At 35.6% G+C, this 16,963-nt stretch overlaps 1 protein-coding gene across 1 annotated transcript in view; it reads right to left on the reverse strand.

Moving 5' to 3' along the window:
• Window positions 1-16,963, reverse strand: part of AGL (amylo-alpha-1,6-glucosidase and 4-alpha-glucanotransferase) — a 77,124-nt gene that overhangs the window by 14,734 nt on the left and 45,427 nt on the right. Inside the window, exons 25-29 of the mRNA XM_028102148.2 lie at window positions 14,948-15,050; window positions 11,563-11,788; window positions 10,258-10,369; window positions 2,719-2,854; window positions 967-1,079 (exon numbers count right to left, since the gene is read on the reverse strand). Of these exons, the coding sequence (XP_027957949.1) occupies window positions 967-1,079; window positions 2,719-2,854; window positions 10,258-10,369; window positions 11,563-11,788; window positions 14,948-15,050 (690 nt within the window). The remainder of the gene's footprint in view (window positions 1-966; window positions 1,080-2,718; window positions 2,855-10,257; window positions 10,370-11,562; window positions 11,789-14,947; window positions 15,051-16,963) is intronic.

A 16,963-nucleotide genomic window follows, 5' to 3' on the forward strand; every position in this document is an offset into this window, starting at 1 on the left:
ATATATTTAGTTACAGCCAAAAAGTAATATTTAGGAAATAAATTATCCACTTCTTGAAAGTGTCAGGGTCTTTTGAAGGACACTAGCCTGAAATTAAAAATTATCTTTCATTGTATTACCAGAAAGGATTAGAATTCCTGATTTTTCTTTGTATCACTCTCACATGTTTGATAAAGTTACGTATAGTATTGTGCACTTGAAATGAGGCTAGTCTGAATTGAGAAGTGCCAGAAGTGTAAAATATATACTGAATTTCAAAGAAAATACTCCTCCCACAAAAGAATGTAAAATAGCTCATGAATAATTTCATGTTGATTACATGAAGAAATAACATTTAGCATATATTGAGTTAATAAAATATATCATAATTTCACCTATTTCTTTTTTTTCCTTAAATTTTTATTGTTATGTTAATCACCATACATCACATCATTAGTTTTTGATGTAGTGTTCCATGATTCATTGTTTGCATATAACACCCAGTGCTCCACGCAGAACGTGCCCTCTTTAATACCCATCACCAGGCTAACCCATTCCCCCACCCCCCTTGCCCTATTTCTTTTTACTTTTTTTAATGTGAGTACTAGAAAATTTAAAATTATATATGTGGCTGAAAAAAATTATTTATGTGGCTCAAATTATATTTCTATCGGACAGCAGAGTTCTAGTAAAAGATGTAAAGATTTTATAAGTGTTCACAAAAATGTAACTTGCTCACAGTCACATTAAGGACAAAAAAAAGCACAAGGCAATAACTATGATGTTTTTCATGTCTTAGTTCAAAGTTGCTGCAAAAATATGGTTAGTAACCAGGTTTGTTACAATTTTATACTAGTAAATTAGTGCTTTTTTCTTTCTTAATTGTAAGGGTTTTCTATTATTAGTTCCTGGAGTCAAATGATTACACAGATTATGAGTATAGACAGTATATTCAAAGTTTCTGTTTAAATAAAATGGACAGCTTACCATGTTTTTTTACTGTGACTTCATGATACGGGAAAATTCTTTTTTTGGATAATTCTAGCAACCAACGGACAGCAGACTTACTCAGGCCCACAATTTCCACAGCAGACCCATCTCTAAAATTAAAATAAATTTTATTCTGTGAGTTGGAGTCATTTAAGCACTACTTAAAGGGCATTCAATAAACAATTTTGATGAATTATATATTATAAAAGCAACTACCTATAAAAAAACCCCTCACTTTATTGAAATGTATACTGCATATATAAGAAACCTCTCCTCTTACTATTTTGCCATTGCTTACCTTCTTAACAATTAAAAACAGTTCTACAGAGTTTAATGGTGATTATGGAGTTAGAGGGGATGGCAGCTGGAAAAGGTAGGAGTAAGGAATCAGAGAAAACTGAAATAGGGTACCAGAGAAAAGAGAGCAAACGTGGGATATAGGACTGGAGAAAGCCAGGGAAGATACACATAATAATTTGAAAACCCAGTTTTTTTTTAAAGATTTTTATTTATTTGACAGAGAGAGAGAGTGAAAGAGGGAACCCAAGCAGGGGGAGTGGGAGAGGGAGAAGCAGGCTTCCCGTGGAGCAGGGAGCCCGATGCAGGGCTCGATCCCAGGACCCTGGGATCATGACCTGAGCCGAAGGCAGATGCTTAACGACTGAGCCACCCAGGTGCCCCTGAGAGCCCATTTTTAAAGAAAATGAAAGGGAAGTACAAAAGGTCTAATAATGTACCAAAATAAACATGTTTTAAAAAGAAATTTGCAAAGCATGTAACAACAGCTGTGATTAAATGATTTTTTTCACGATTCTGACTGAAGATAGAATTTAGGATAAGAAAATAGTTTCTCACACTTGATACTATTTTTTTTAGTTAATTAATTAATTCTTTATTTTTTTTAAGTAGGCTCTACACCCAGCGTGGAGCCCAACACAGGGCTTGAACTCAAGACCTTAGCTGACATCAAGAGTCAAATTCTTAACCAACTGAGCCACCCAGGCACTCCTAGACTTGTGATGTAGTATTAAGCATTTGAAACCATAAAAAGAAATGATGAGATAAAAGATAAAAAAATTAGGTGGGAAAAAAGGTTCAGAAATTAAAAGTATTTCATAAAGAACAGGATAATTGGGTATTTTCTATATTTATAAAAGATGGGCATAATGAAATGCTTACAATGAAAACATTCAGGTTAAGAAAAGATCTTAACGACAGGGATAATGAATCATAAAATTTTCCTTTGAGGTGCTTGTAGAGAAGCACCCCATGAGAACTTCCAGAAAAGAACAGCTTTACTTGATTACTTGGTAACAAGAGAGCTGAGTATGTGCATGTTGTGGGAGAGGAAGGAGTGAGTGGAAGAGGAAGGAGGAGGGAAGGAGGAAGATTTTGACTGATTTTTTAAAAAGATTATTTATTTATTTGGGAGAGAGAAAGGGGTGGGGAGAGCGAGCACATACTCGTGTGTGAGCCGGTGGGTGGTGGGGGACAGACAGAATCTCAAGCAGACTCCACATTGAGCACAGGGCCCAGGGTGGGGGCCAAACGCAGGGGTCAATCTCACCACCCATGAGATCATAACCTGAGCCAAAACCAAGAGCTGGACACTTAACTGACTGAACCACCCAGGTATCCCAGATTTTGACGGATTTAATAAGACTTCATGGTTAAGAGAATAAAAGACTCCATAAGTATGTGGATTTAAAAAGAGTATTATTATATAAGCACTATACAAATAAATTCTACCTTGGAGTGGCTGGGATTCCTCTGTTTCTAGCTCTGTCACTTTCTCCCATTTTATCCATCCACGTGCCACAATTTAAGCGATTTCCTCCATAAACAAATCCTGTTTCTTCGTCAACCCCTGCAGTTATATTAAAGCCTAAAAAAGCAAAATAAAACATTTATAAAATCTGAAAGGGATATAAATAAACTAGGACAACTACTCTGGAGAGCAATGTGGTAAAAAAGTTGAAGATGTGCATATTCTACCACATAGTAATTTCATTTCTAGATACATACTTTTGAGAACTCCTTACCCATGTGCATATGAAGATATGTACAAGGATATTCAATGCAACACTGTTTGTATTAGCAAGAAAATAATGCTGAGCAGAGGAGTGAATAAACACTCGTTTATTCATACAGTGGAAAACTCACTATACCATTTAAAATTAATGAACTGGATTTATAATGCATCATAATAGACAAAACCGCAAAACAAAATGATTGAGCAAACAAGTTGCAAAAGGAAATGCATGATAAGATACCTTTTCTTAAAAGTTTAAAATATAGATAATACTAATATATACAACCATGTATGTCTATATGACTATGTAATATAATACTTGATAAAATTCAAAAACATAAAAGTTGTACGTATATATTATAGTGTATTCCATAATATACTGACTACATACTATATAATATACTGAATATATACTACATAATATAAATCATATGTAATTTACACATACTCAAACACAAACTCATAAAGTACAAAAACATACATGGAAAAAAACCCTGATTATAGCACAGTCGTTAATTCTAGAGAGGGAGGGAAGGGAGAGAGATAAAGATGAAGCTTTAGATACATCTGTAATGGTTTATTTCTTTACAAAACAAAAAAGAAAGATCTGAAGAAAATACAACCAAATGTTAAATATCTGTCTAATTTTATTTCTAGGCTTAAAGATGTATATTATTTTCTCTTACTGAAATGTTTCACAATTAAATCTAAAAACTATAATAATTTAGAGATATCCCAAAAATGTTCTTTTAAATATAAAATCTACTTCTATTTAGTTCTCTAAGTGAAGGATAAAAAAAGTATCAGTGATCTTACCAGTTCAATCATGTATACAATTTGTATGTTACCACTATAAACACAAAATTAACTAAAGGAGGTCTAACTACTGTTTAAAATATAATTTAGAATGTGTAAGAAGGAATTTAAGTTTTTTTAAAAGATTTTATTTATTTGAGAGAGAGATAGTGAGAGAGAGCACGAGTGGGGGGGGTGGAGAGGGAGAAGCAGGCTACCCGCTGAGCAGGGAGCCTGATGCAGGGCTCAATCCCAGGACCCCAGGATCATGACCTGAGCTGAAGGCAGATGCTTAACTGACTGAGTGACCCAGGCACCCCAGAATTTGAAGTTCTTGAGTCTACATCAAAATTTGCCAATGAGTTAGTCATCTGAAATATCTGAAATAGATCACTTAAAAAGATTATCATTTTACATTAAAAACAATAGTGTTTAAAAAAAAACAAGAGTCCACAATCCTATTACCCTAACAAAACTATTACATTTATGTATTCCTTTCTAGTCTTTTCACATATTTTCATAAATATTTCATATCCAACTATTTTTCATGTATTAGATTCAACACCCATAAGTCCTTAATATTTGTCTTTAATATTTACATTATCTTAATACTATACAAATTATAAAAATTATGATTTGTAGGAATTACAGAATTTTTCATTCAAGTCAATGTAAACATTTCCTGTTAAACATAAGGATTGTTTCATTCTTTTATGTGATTATAAGCACTGTTATGATCAATATCATGTAATATGACTTTTTTGTGTATTTTAGATTACTTCACAGACTAGAGTCCCAGGAGTGGAATAAATTCATGAACAAAAACATGAATATTTTATATCTCATAAAACATATTTGGATATCTATCAATCTATCTATCTATCTATCTATCTATCTATCTATCTATCTATCTATTTATCATCTATCTATCATCTCCAAGTTGCTTTCCAAGAAGAATGGGTCAATTTACAATGCCATCAGTAGTATCTGAACACATCTCAAAACTAAAAACAGTTATTTGTTACTGTTTGTTATGGATTGAATTGTGTAAACACCCAAATTCATATGCTGAAGTCCTAACCCCAGTACATCAGAAAGTGACCTTATTTGGAGATAGTAATTTAAAAAGTTAATTGCATTAAAATAAGGTCATTAGCCTGGGCTCTAATCCAATTCCACTGGTATCCTTATAAGATGAGGAAATCTGGGCACAGAAGGAAGCTGATGTGACGATATAGGAGAACACCATGTAAACATGAACATGGCCATCTACAAGCCTAGGAGAGGGGCCTAGAAGAGATCTTTCTCTCACAGCCCCAAGGTCGAGTCAAACCTGCCAACACTTTAATTTTGGATTCCTCACCTCCAAAACTGACAGACAATATGTTTCTGTCATTTAAGCCACCCAGTGTGTGGTACTTTGTTATGGCAGTCCCAGCAAACGAATACATTGTTTTTCCTAATAATAAATAGTAGAGTTACAGCACTATGTGCCATGCACTATTCTTTTTTTTTAAAGATTTTTATTTTGACAGAGAGAGAGAGACAGTGAGAGAGGGAACACAAGCAGGGGGAGTGGGAGAGGGAGAAGCAGGGCCCCCGCTGTGCAGGGAGCCTGATGTGGGGCTCGATCCCAGGATCCTGGGATCATGACCTGAGCCGAAGGCAGACGCTTAACGACTGAGCCACCCAGGCACCCCGGGCCATGCACTATTCTAAGTGCTTTAACATACATATTTCATTGAATCCTCACATCAACCTTAGGAGGTAGGTGCTTTTATTATCTTTCTTTTACCAAAGTAGACAAGAGAGGCAAAGAGAAGTTAAAACTTATCCAAGGGAACACAGCTAGAAAAGGAGTAGAGGGGAATTTTAAGACAGCAGGTCTGCTTCTAGCATTGGTGCTTTCCTTTATGCTACGCTGTCTCTTACAGTAATTTAGTAGGGAAAAATGGTGACCCACTTTAATTTTAATTTGTTTGAGTACTGGTAAGACTGAATGCTTCTCCCGTGTTTATTAATGTACTATGTATGCATCTCCTTAGGCAAACTACTTTTACCTCCTGTTCCTATTTCCTGTACTGTGAGCTAGGGATAGAAGGACTAGCCTCCAGAAAATGTTTGCAAAGTAATACAGAAAGGCAAGGAAGTTTATAATTTATTTGATATTAAATATATGACAATAATTGGATAATCAATGTTTAGTGGTTTCCCTCTCAGAGATTTAGTGGAGAGCAACAGAAACACACACAAAAAGGTACAAGGTTAAAATAACTATAAAAGGATAGGTTGCTTCAAATACACAAAAAAGTATGAAGAAATTCAATTTTTGTAGTTCCTGATGAAATGGCAAAGTATCCCAGGCTACTGGCTCTCATCCCAAAATCAACCCTGGAGAAACTACAGAAGTAAGTGCGAGGTATTGATTTGAAGAATTCAAATAATTTTTGGGAGAAACTGATGAAAACAAGTGGAATCTGACCAGTCACTCTTGGGTTTTTCATTCTACCTTGGCTTTTAAGGTTGTTGTATTATAAGCTAAGGAGATTGCCTCTTTTCAGTGCTGTATGGAGTAACTAATAATCAAGGGAACATGAGCTTATTGAGAAAAAGAAAACATTAGCTACCAGAGGAGTCTTAAGTACTATAAAAGAGAAAGAAGCTGAACAACATATCCCACATAAAGCAGAATTACTGGAACAGATGGACAATAATATAAAATAAGCAAAATAAATATCCTCAAAGACATAATAATATTCTTGAAGACATTATTAATATAAGAACAAAAAGTCATTAAAAATGACCACGTGGAGATGTTAGGTCTAAAATTTTTAGTAGCTGAAATAAAGAAAACAATAAAGGGACTAAATAGATGCATATGACTGAAGAATGAATTAGTGAGATGGAAGATCAGATTGAAAATCTTCCAGAGGCAGCAGGAATGGGTAAGAAAAAAATAGATAAAATATAAGAAAAGAGCTAAAAGCTGTGTGGGTAGAAATAAACAAGAAGGTATCCAAATAATAGTACTCCCAGAAAGCAGAAAAGAGGAGAGGAAATAGCTGAAGAAATAAAATGATAAATATTCCAGAATTAAGATCTCAGGTTGAAAGGGCTCATAGAATGCTAAATGAAACAGCTAAGAAAAGTCAGAATAAAATCCTGAATGAAAACAAAGAGATGGTTCTAAAAGCTTCAAGAAAGAAAGAGTAGATCACCACTAATGGAACAAGATGTAGGTCAACAGACCTCCAACAGAAATATTGGAAGCAAGGCAATGGAATAATATTTTTTTAAAATACTGAAGGAAAAGAACTTGAACTAGAATTTTATGTGAATTATGTCATTTAAATGTGAGAACATAATAAAAAAATTTCCAGTACTTAAAAACACTCTTGAAGATAGTGCTTACATCACAACAATAAAAACAACTATAGCAACTTATAGATCACATACTTTTTTATTGGGCACAGTTCTGAGGTTTCATAAGTAATAAATGAGATTAATTCATTGAATTAACTCAAGTAAATAAATCTTGGAGGATGTTGTAAGAGATATGGAAAGAAAAGATGATGAAAGTACACATTAAAGTTTATTGCTGCCTAGAAAAGGCAATAACCAAAGAAAAGAGAAAGAAAAAGTGAGTCAAAACAATTCATTAAAATAGAGATGGGGCACATGCTAAATTACTTGCTTTGTTAGGGATCAGTCGGGATTTTAATAAGTTAAAGAAACTAACATAGAGATAAGTTATATAGATATAGGTCTTAAGAACAAGAACCATAAGGACAAGATGAAGGGATTAAAATGGAAAGAATTGTTTCTTTTCTATTTGTAAAAGGCAAGCCTACAAAGTTAATAAAAGTAAATGTAAGACATTATCTTTGTGACATGAGGGTGGGGTAGGATTTCTGAAATAAACTATGGTGAAGGACATCATAGACAAGGTTAATTTGGCTTTTAGTGGAGATATAGACTAGTGTAATCATTATGGAAAGAAATTTGGTAGTATTTAATCAAAGAGCATAAGAGTACAGTACATGCAGCTCTGATACAGTAATACTAAGTGAAATAAGCCAAACACAAAGGACAAATACTGTATGATTCCATGTATATGAGGTACATAGTATAGTTAAATGTATAGAGGCAGAAAATAGAATAGTGGTTACTAGGGTTAGGGGAGGAGAGAATGGGAGTTATTGTTTACTGGGTACAGAATTTTAGTGTGGGATGAGGAAAAATTCTGGAGATGGATAGTAATGATGGTTATGCAACAATGTACTTAAAGCCCCTGTGTACTTAAAACAGTTAAAATGATGTATTTTATGGTAAAATGGTAAATATGTGTATTTTGCCTCACACACAAAAAACTTCAATAGTAAAAAAAACCCAATAATCCAATTAAAAAACGGGCAAAAGACACAAACATTTCATCAAAAAGAGATACAGATGATGAATAAGCACATGAACAGATGTTCAATACCGTTAGTCATTAGGGAAATGCAAATTAAAACCACAATGTGTAGTGTACCCAACCACCAGAAGAGCTTTAAAAAAATGATTAACATCAAATGCTCCTGTGAATGTGGAGGAATTGGATCTCCAGTTTACTGGTGGGAATGTAAAATGGTACAACCACTTTGGAAAACAGTTCAGCAGTTTCTTATAAAACAAAATCCATACTTACCATATCACCAAATCACATTCTTGGGCATTTATCCCAGAGAAATAAAAATTTTTGTTCACACAAACACCTGTATATAAATGTTTATATTAGCTTTATTTATTAACCAAAAAATGGAAAAAACCAAAATGTCCTTCAACAGATGAATGTTATGTCATGAAAGAGAATACCACTGAGCCATACAATGGAATAAACTATTGATATATACAACAGCTTGGATGGATCTCAAAGGGAATTATGCTTAGTGAAAGAATCAATCTCAAAAGGTTACATACTATATGATTCCATCTATATATATTCTTAAAATGATAAAACTATAGAGATGCTGAACAGAGTAGTAGTTGCCGGAGACCAGGGATTGTTGGTGTGACTCTAAAGGGGTAGCACAAGGAAGATCTTTGTGGTGATGGAACAGTTCAGTATCTTGATTGTGGTGGTGGTTACATAAAGCTATACATGGGCAAAATTACACAGAACCACACACACATACGTTCACACACAAATGAGTTAATGTAAAAATAGTTAGAACTGAATATGGTCTATAGTCTAGTTAACAGTATTAAACTAATGTCAGTTTCCTGATTTTGATATTGTACTACAGTAAGATATAGATATAATAAGGTAAGATATCCTTACCCTGGGGAAGCTGGATGAAGGCTTCAGGATACTCTTATGTATCATTTTTGCAACTTTTTTTTTTTTTTTAGTAGGCTCCACACTCAGCCCAGAGCCCAAACTCAACCCTGAAATCAAGACCTGAGCTGAGATCAAGAGTAGGGCACTTAGGGGCGCCTGGGTGGCTCAGTCGTTAAGCGCCTGCCTTCGGCTCAGGTCATGATCCCAGGGTCCTGGGATCAGGCTCCCTGCTCTGCAAGAAGTCTGCTTCTCCCTCTCCCGCTCCCCCTGCTTGTGTTCCCTCTCTCACTGTGTCTCTCTCTGTCAAATAAATAAAATCTTTAAAAAAAAAAAAAAAAAAGAGTAGGGCACTTAACTGACTGAGCCACCCAGGCGACCCATTTTTGCAACTTTCTATCAGTCTCCAATTCTTTCAACATTAAGAAGTTAAAAAAAATCTACATGCACATAAAACAGTATATGTTTTACAGAACATAAATAAATACACAGAAATGCCCTGCATATGTCTTTACATCACTTCTTGTATGTAAAGTCTCTAAAGGGTAATAAAATTATCATTAGCCTTGCATTGGCTGCTGATGATAGTATGCCATAAAAATAGGAATATGATGAAGTTCTAAGAGGTTAGAAAAGTAAATCTATTTTAACTCTGTAGATGAAACTTTTTACAAAAAGAATTTTGTAGGAGTCCAAGTTAAAGAGACAGATTGTAAATGAAATCTTAGTTCTGCCACTTAGTAGCTCTGTGACCTCTCTCAGAGGCAAGCTACTCTGCTTCAGTCATCTTATCAGTACAAATGGGAACAATACAACTCATTCCCAATGTTCTTGGGAGTGTAAATGGGAATAACATGGGTAGATTAGTTAGCATAATGCCTAGCACATAGTAAGCACTTATTTGTTATTATAATTATAAATGCAACCACCAAAATTACCTCTCAAATTGGCTGACAAAATACATAAAATTTTATCTTTCCTCTAGAAACTCAAACTAAACCGGTAAGATCAGGAACTGTGTTAAACTTTCTCATTGTTATAGTATGAAGTTTTACACACAAATAAAATATTTGTCAAATACACGAACAATTACAGGGCTTAATTCCACCTCATCAGTAAATCTTCACTATGTAAAGTTATGTACCTTCATCCTTCATGTTTCGATCTATCTGTGGACCAGCATTCCTTTCTCGGAATTTTATGCCCTGCATGTGTCTTTGCATTACTTCCTGTATTACTTCAAACAATGGTTGATCCTGTTTAAGACATAATGGGTATTATTTGTTAGAAATGACATTTTTCTTACCTTCTCTAAAATCCCACAACTGAGATTTTGTGAAACAAATATTGTCCTTTGGGGAAGAAATGGGGATCAGAGACTGGGGAAAGAAGGAGCTCCTATACACTGAATCGTACAGTCAGCCTTTGGCATACGAATGTTTAACATATTGTAGTTTTGACTATTCATGTCTGTGACATGAAATAGTTTGTAATTTTGCTGACATGTGAAAATGATTCTTGTGAAAATTCTTGTGTATAATTTCTATTAGAGTGAATTATGCAGCTAATAAATGTATCTATCTTAAACAGAGATCTAAACTTTAAACTGGCACCGCTGTTCTTACTCATCCACATATATAGTAATGGGGATAAATTACATACTGAAGTGATACTTTAGGTAAAAACATTTTTTGAGAAATGTTCTTTGAATATTTCATAATAAAAACATCATGGGGACACAGATCTCTGCTAACTCTAAGGTGGTTTAGAAGTCTTCCACAGTCACATACCAAACAAACTATAATGTAAAGGTAGGCAAAAGTACAGTATCATTGTGCATTACTGACTGGGAAGAAAACCACTCAAAATGTTTATTTATTCTGCACTGTTCACAGGATAAACTCTGGACTACCTGGATTGGTGATCAGGCTCTCCACAACCTGGTTCACCCTTTCCCACCTACTCTTACTACCCTGCAGGTACCCTCCACAAAAAGCCAAACTAGACTAAGCAGTATTTCCTAAACTGTGCTTCAATCCACCCTGCACTTTATTTTTCCTTTCACCTCTAAGGTCTTCCTACAACTTCCCTCATCTCTGCTGAAATCCTACTCACCTTTAAGGTTCAGTTTAGGTGAAATTTTAGCTACTTTATGAAGTCCTCCCTGAGAACCACCTACTAGATTATATCTCTCCCTTCTATGCACAGCATTTCCCATACACCTCCCTTTACAACGGCCATATTATGTACATATCATCTCTTCTATCATGTTGCAAGTTCTGTAAGCAAGAAGCAAGTCTTAGCTCTGCAACTGCTCATAGAACTAGCAGGTGCTAAACATATACCAATGCTTGAATTTTTCAGATTTGGATTCTTTATTACATACATTTTTATATTAGAAGCTAAAAGTTATTTTTCAGGAAAAAAATTGTTTGAAGAGGATTTTTACCAGTGTGCCGGCAGACAAAGGAACAGAATCATCTGTAGGATACATTCTGGAAACTGGGCACTTGAGAATGTCTAGGCCATTTGGAACCATTTTACAGTAATCCTGAATACACTGTAGCCACCACCACACAGCATCCCGGCAATTGTATCTGGCATAAGTTCCTTCACCCAGGAGATTAGGAATGAGACCGTGTCTTAGGGTACCAGCAAATGCTAAAATAATATTCCTAAAACAACAGAATTAAATGGATCATTTGACATGAAAACAATCACTTAAAAGATTTAAGTCCCTTTTTGTGACTATTATTTCAGATGAATTTTTTCTCTTGTCCCTATTTTTTGAATTTTCTTGTAGAAAGTGGTCATAATATGAGAGATTAAGCACTGAATTAAAATCTTGAAACCTTAATCCTAGTCTTGGCTTTTTCTCTGACAATCTGTGTGGCTTACCCTCTTTGGGACAGTTTTTCATCTGTGGATTTAGGTATTGGACTGGCTTTTTAGGGTCCCTTCTAGCTCTAGATTCTACTTTTGAAATCTGTGGTATGTCAAAATCTAAGTAAATACGACATGAACTTTATTATTTTAAATACCAAAGCAAATACGTAAGAAAAGGGCAAAAGGTGACCTTGAAAATCATGATTTATTTTCAAAAACTGGTAGAGAACACTTAGTCTTTTAACTATTATTGTACTATAATATACCAAATGACAACTTCATAAGATGGGATGGCATTTCTAAAAGGGGCATGAAACTAAGACTGGGGTTTAAAACCTCGCATTGCCATCTGTATGATCTAGGAAAAGTCATTTAAAATGTCTAGGCCTCAGTGCTTTTTGGCTAAACCATTTAGAAATTTAATTAATTTTGTATCTCAGTTTAATGCCCATCCCTTAAAAAACAGTGCAATAAAAGCCTTTCTTGTATTCTGCAGTACAAGTGTTAGTATGGATAGTGACACTTCCAATTAATAAAAGGTCAGAATGTGGCAATCAGTTACCATCCAGAACAATGTCATACACTTGAAACTTGAATAGACCTCTGTCCATGAATATCTCTGCAGAAGGAGGAAGGAGAACTCTGTGGTACAGATAGCCACGTGCCCACCAAAATGGCTTTCCTACATGCCTCAACCTACTTTTCAGCTGGCTGTGGCCAGATTACTGGATTCTAAGGCAAGAAGGTGAATGGAACTGATGTATGTTAAGTGCATGGAATAGGTGTATTTTCCTCACACTCTTTCCCTCCCTGCCAGCTGAGTGGAGAGTAGTACTCAGAGGCCCTAGAAGATGGTTGATTCTCAAGATGAAGGAGCCTATATCCCTGAATCACTATGTGGAGAGCTGCCTCCTGAACACCCATTTTGGATGAGAAGCAAGAAATAAATTTCATTTGTGAAAAACCATTGAAATGTAAGAATTTATAATTTATAACAGCTAGCAGTACCTTAACAAATACATTATCCTCTCGGAATCATCTAAATAGGGGTTGGCAAACTTTTTCTGCAAAGGACCAGACAGTAAATATTTTAGGCCTTATTGGCCATATATATGGTCCCAGTCATGTATTCTTCTTTTTAAATGACTGTTTAAAATAGTAAAAACTATTCTTTGCTCCCAGGTCATATAAAACAGGTGATAGGCCATATTTCTCTGACCCCTGATCTAGATAGTCATATGTAAAATTAAGAAGCACAAATTGTTGATAGCATATAAAAGTGATAATTGGGAGACCAGATAACAAGGAAAATAATAATAATGATTTTAAAAACTAACATTTATGTAATGCTTAGCATGTGACAGACACTTCTAGACATTCATTTAATCCTCACTAGGGGTGCCTGGCTGACTCAGCTGGTGGAGCATGTGACTCTTGATCTTAGAGTTGTAGGTTTGAGCCCCACGTTGGGTGAAGAGATTACTTAAATAAATAAAATCTTTTAAAAAAAAGATTTTATTTTTTTTATGTGAAAGAGAGAGCACACGCACGCGTGTGAGTGAGCATGAACAGGGGGAGGGGCAGAGGGACAAGAAAACTCCCTGCTGAGCATGAAGCCCTACACAGGGCTTGATCCCAGACACTGAGATCGTGACCTGAGCCAAAGCCAGATGCTTAACGGACTGAGCCACCCAGGCACCCTCAAAAAATAAAATCTTAAAAAGAAATCCTTAGAAAAACCCTGTAAGTACTATCACCATTTTAGAGTACAAAGAGGATAAATAATGTATCAGTTGGTAGTTTGGAACCAGGATTAGAACCTGGCAGTCTGGCCCAAACTCAAGTACTTAACCACTACACTGCACTGAATCCTGATGTTCCATTTCCTACTTCTTAATCACAGTCATTTAGGAACATTTAAGGAAGAAGCAAACAGCCTTCCAAATTTCTACAGTCTCACAATGGTCTCTTAAGTGAGTAAGAAAAGGTCTTATTATATTGTAATAGGGAAGAATGTAATACATTTCAGATGCCCACTTAGAAATCTTCAATTTAAAAAAGAAATTTTCAATTTTAAAAAGACCAAAACCAGAACTTTTGTCATTTGAAGAGGCAAACTTCAGTTTTTTTGAATGACATCAAAACAAAGTATCACATAACTGCTTTTTCTGCTTAAAGTTTTAACTTGCAGAGCAGTGCTGTCAAATGGTAGCCTTGGGCTGCTGAAGATGACCTGGAGCCCTTGTGGAAACACAGATTTCCATCTGCTACTCTACCCTCTCCAAACCCAGAGGTCCAGCAGAAGGACCAAGAATTTGCATTTCTAGCAAGTTCTAAGGTGATGGTGACACCGCTGATCTGTGGTACTGATCTGTGTTGATTTGAGTGGCACTGCTGTACAGCTTCTCTTTTCTACTGTTGACAATTTCATTCATATTATTGTGACATAAGAAAACATTATTTTAAGACTAAAAGACACAACTGGAGGTTACAAGGCCTCACAACACTTAGAGGAAAACCTGATACTATAATTCTTTCTACAGGACTCAGTCTTCATTATAGAAGGAAAAAAATGACAGAATTCCAATTTTACCTAAAAGTTCATCTGAGTTCTTAAACTTAATTTGGGCATAGAAATTTTACTCTTTAGTGAGTGATGTTAGTAACATGGTTACACATTTTTAATTTTTACTGAGATCAATTAGCAAACGTTGAAAATAATCTGACTCGTAACATGAAGGACTAGAATATAATAACTTCGAAGATATTCACTCCTTTGAAATTCTATGATCTTACTAAATGAACATGTAAAAAAAAAAAACAACAAAACACTTAAGGAAAACATACCTCCCAAATGTTACGAGTAGATGGTAAGAAGGAAAGTTTGAAGAGCATGTGAAAAACATTTAGATATAAACTTGCATCGCAACTTTTTAGAGATCTCTTACCTGGCCTCTAAACAGCGACCAGTAATCAGCAGTAGACCTCTCAGTGCAATAAAAGTATCTCTTCCCCAGCAGCGGAATATACCAGAAGAAAAATGAGGTAAGCCTAACAGAAAACAACAAAGTAATATGTTAATCTTAATAATACACACAAGCCTATGAACTCCATTACTATAGGCCAGTTCCTCTAAGTCAAGGGGACAAGAATGGAGGAGTCTGCAAACCCTCTAAAATTGTCTCCAAAATGTGTGACTATACCTGTCAACATTTCTGTGATGAGGTTCCATATTCTTTTTTTTTTTTTTAAGATTTTATTTATTTTTGAGAGAGAGAGAGAGAGAGCACAGAAAGACGGGAGGGGCAGAGGGACAAACAGGCTCTCTGGTGAGTAGGGGGCCAGAGGCAGGGCTCGATCCCAGGGACCAGGACCTGAGCAAAAGGCAGACGCTCAACCGACTGAGACACCCAGGCTCCCAGAGGTTCCATACTCTTATTTTTTTTTTTTAAAGATTTTATTTATTTATTTGACAGAGAGAGAGAGACAGAGAGAGCACAAGCAGGGGGAACAGCAGAGGGAGAGGGAGAAGCAGGCTCCCCACTGAGCAGAGAGTCTGACGTGGTGCTCGATCCCAGGACCCTAGGATCATGACCTGAGCTGAAGGCAGACGCTTAACCAACTGAGCCACCCAGGTGTCCCTCCTTTTTTTCTTTTTATTCTTACTACATTCTTGAGGGAATCTGTGACCTCAAAGTGATTAAGAATCAGGGCTAGAGAGGGATTCTTATCTAAATTGATTAGAAGGCGAGTCTTTAAACATAGATAACTTTCTTTTGATAAATTAAGGGTTGAAATCAGAGATCTAATATTTAACATAGAAACAAACAATATAATATTAATGATATATATATTTTTAGTAACACAAGTGGGAAAGTTTACTAAAGTATAAAGTACACTCTCCAGATATGAGAGTAGACGAGCTCAAGAGAGACCTGTGCCATATAATACTAATGATATATTTGAAAAGATTCTACCTGCAATTAGAGGCAACAAATTAAATATGAAATGATTATATTAATGATACATAACTGAACATGTTTATTAATGTAACAGTCTAGAGTCTTTAATACCAAATTTTCCATTAACTCAAAACAACTTAAAAGTGTTATAGGGGTGCCTGGGTGGCTCATTCTGTTAAGCATCTGCCTTTGGCTCGGGTCATAATCCTGGGGTCCTGGGATTGGGCCCCGCATCAGACTCCCTACCCAGCAGGGCATCTGTTTCTCCTTCTCCCTCTGCCCCTCCCCCTACTTGTGCTCACACTCTCTCCCTCTCTCTCAAATAAATAAAAAAAAAAAAGTGTTACAGTTTGTTGGCCAGTTTTTACAAAAGAAAATAAGGATTTCAGGTGCCAAATGACTTGAACATTCTAGGTAATTGTAGCCTTTAGGCACGAGATAAAATAGGGTGATTGATGGATAAAATCTAAAATTTTACTTCTAGACTGAGTTTAGTTTCTTATAAAACATGTCAAGAATACACTGTTATCCTTATTTGTACTAAAAACAATAATCAGTAGGAAAGTAAAGGAAATTAGCATTCTACTCAAAAAAGAAATATGCTAAAGCAAAAATATAACACATATTTCAGGAAGGGAAAACTAAGGACTTAAATAAAATGTACACAGTATTCATTCATAACTATCTTCTAAGCATTTAACGCTATCTAACAAAGTATAGAACTGTACTCATATTTGCAGACAGGTTTTGGGGGGTTCATTTTAAAATGAATACCAAGGCCTTTGGTGATAGTAGGACAAAAAAAATTATAATTGTAAACTTGTTAGTGTGGAGGGGCGCCTGGGTGGCTCAGTTGGTTAAGCGACTGCCTTCGGCTCAGGTCATGATCCTGGAGTCCCGGGATAGAGTCCCGCATCGGGCTCCCTGCTCGGCGGGGAGTCTGCTTCTCCCTCTGACCCTCCCCCCTCTCATGTGCTCTCTCTCTCTCTCATTCTCATTCTC

Source organism: Eumetopias jubatus, unplaced genomic scaffold, assembly GCF_037043125.1.
Source record: "Eumetopias jubatus isolate StellerSeaLion01/CBP00866 unplaced genomic scaffold, mEumJub1_p1.0 scaffold_4, whole genome shotgun sequence".
In the NCBI taxonomy this organism is placed as follows: Eukaryota; Metazoa; Chordata; class Mammalia; order Carnivora; family Otariidae; genus Eumetopias; species Eumetopias jubatus.